This window comes from Quercus lobata, chromosome 1, assembly GCF_001633185.2.
Source record: "Quercus lobata isolate SW786 chromosome 1, ValleyOak3.0 Primary Assembly, whole genome shotgun sequence".
Lineage (NCBI taxonomy): Eukaryota > Viridiplantae > Streptophyta > Magnoliopsida > Fagales > Fagaceae > Quercus > Quercus lobata.
This window is the reverse complement of record NC_044904.1, coordinates 40,034,473-40,036,460: the sequence shown is the minus strand read 5'-3', so window position 1 is coordinate 40,036,460 and position 1,988 is coordinate 40,034,473. Positions and strand designations below refer to the sequence as shown.

The 1,988-nt window shown below is 37.6% G+C and overlaps 1 protein-coding gene across 1 annotated transcript; it reads right to left on the bottom strand.

Annotated features, from left to right (window-relative positions):
• Window positions 1-1,221: 1,221 nt before the first annotated feature.
• On the bottom strand, window positions 1,222-1,988 carry LOC115954698 (LOB domain-containing protein 12). Its single transcript, XM_031072652.1, has 2 exons — window positions 1,752-1,988; window positions 1,222-1,563 (listed from the first exon to the last, which is right to left on the bottom strand). The coding sequence occupies exons 1-2, from the start codon at window positions 1,905-1,907 to the stop codon at window positions 1,222-1,224; spliced, it is 498 nt and encodes a 165-aa protein (XP_030928512.1). The 5' UTR covers window positions 1,908-1,988.

Sequence of the window (1,988 nt, the reverse complement as noted above, 5' to 3'; positions counted from 1 at the left end):
GGGGTGGATTACAATATATATATATTTTTTAGCATAGTGCTACAGTACAATTCTAAGTTTAGAATTGTACTGTAGCACTATTGCAAAAAATTTTACAATAGTGAGATATAACATTTTTTGATGCAAATGTTTTTTAGCTAATGCTCTTAAGGACATAAATTAACCAAACCCATTCTAAATATCGTCATATATATGAACGGTAGAGCTGGCGCTGAATCGAAAGGCTGAGGCAGCTAGCTAGCTACCACACTTTTACGACTAGCTGTGTTTGTGGCGATGTCAGCAGCACAGTACACTGTCAGCAGAGATTTTGAAATGCAAATGCAGCCCGTTAAGATGTCTTCATATGCATTTGTTTATTAAAGTTAATACACTTCAGGGGGGCGCAGAAAATTGAGTTACAATTATTTTGATAATAAAAAATTTATAATAAAAAAATGATATCCCATTCTTGCCAAACTAATCCACTCACCACCTATTAAATAGTTCAAAATTTCATTAAACCGATGGTGTGGTTGATAAAATTTTAAATCTTTAAGTTTAAAACATGTTCTTCAAATTTATTAAACCCAATAAACTGACTCTCAATAGGAACAAAACACCTTATTTCTGAAAATTTATAAAATTAAAGAAAAACACACACGCACCAAGTTTTTGTCCACTTTGGTGAAATAGGGATTTCATTTACTAATGGGATCTATACTAAACAAGGGGCTCATCATAATCAAGAAAATAATATGGCCATATTTATCGACAAAGTTTGGTCAAAACCTTGGTATTCAAGAGAGTTGTATGTAGTGGCATGAAGAAGGGGCAGCATTGGGTGGATAACGTTGGGTCAAAACAAAGTGACCAAATCACGGTAAGAGAGTGGGGCGGCTCACCATTCCTAACGTTTAAAGCAAGAAAGAGAAGTTGTTTTAACCCTACTTTACTTCATATCTCACATGCAGGGTTGACCCATAAATCCTGCGGCAGGTTCCTCTATTTTCTTATATTCGCACCGAATCCTTGCTCCGTTTTGCCTTTTTTTCCAAGAAAGGACCACGCAACTTCTCTTTCACTCAGTGTCTAACATACAAAGTAAAACAAATCCACGTGCAAATGAACATGCACAACAACAAACGCAAATACCGACAACACAACGAGATCCAAAGATAGAGAGATCAAGCAACGTTGTAATAATATTTAGGCATTTCATTAAAGGCAATGATAGGGGATTTAAGTCCAAAGAGACTCTCTCTTAAGAGGGTCTTGGATTACATTGCTAGAAGAAGCAAAGCTGAGGTACTGGGGAATATTGTTGTCATCGAAGTTATTAGTGGATAGAAGCAATGACTTGTCGACTTGGTCTATCTGATGCGTTGGTAAGTTTGGCTCTTGCTGCATCTGGATGCAGAGTATCTCTGCTTGAGCCACTGCAAGTTGCATTTCCAATTGTGATACTTGATTCTGTAGGAAAGATATAGCCCCAACACATCCGTAAACTGGGTCTCGAACTCTTGCATTTGCTTCATAAACTAAACTACTCACAGCATCAGCCCTCTGATGAACAGGAAGCTCCTGTGAAATTTTACAAGAAAATAAAATACCTAAGCACTTCTCTTTTGTTTTTTTTTTTTTTTTTTTGGGGGTTGGGGGGGGGGGGGGGCGTGGGGGGGGACAAGGTACTAATTCTAAGATAAAAAGGAAGGTAAAGAACAAGATTAAAAATGAAACATGAACATTAGCAAATAGAGAGAAAGAGAAACCTGCAACATTTTGCTGACATTGCTTGCACCAAAAACCTTGTGAACAATGGCAAACTTGTGAGGGTCATCAGAAGGGAAGTAAGGAGCGAAGATGCAATCCTTTGCACACCGGCGTCTCAATAACTTGCAAGAAGCACAAGGTGAAGAACCCCCCATTTAGACACTCACTCCAGAACAACCGAAAAAAAGTGGAAAAAAAAAATGTTTTCTTTGAAATGGGAAGAGCTAGAAGATGAA

Excerpts from the sequence above, each read along its gene's own strand:
- LOC115954698 (XM_031072652.1), bottom strand. The coding sequence starts at position 1,907 with ATGGGGGGTTCTTCACCTTGTGCTTCTTGCAAGTTATTGAGACGCCGG. Across the intron at positions 1,564-1,751 it reads ATGTCAGCAAAATGTTGCAG|GAGCTTCCTGTTCATCAGAG; the intron begins GTTTCTCTTTCT and ends AAAATTTCACAG.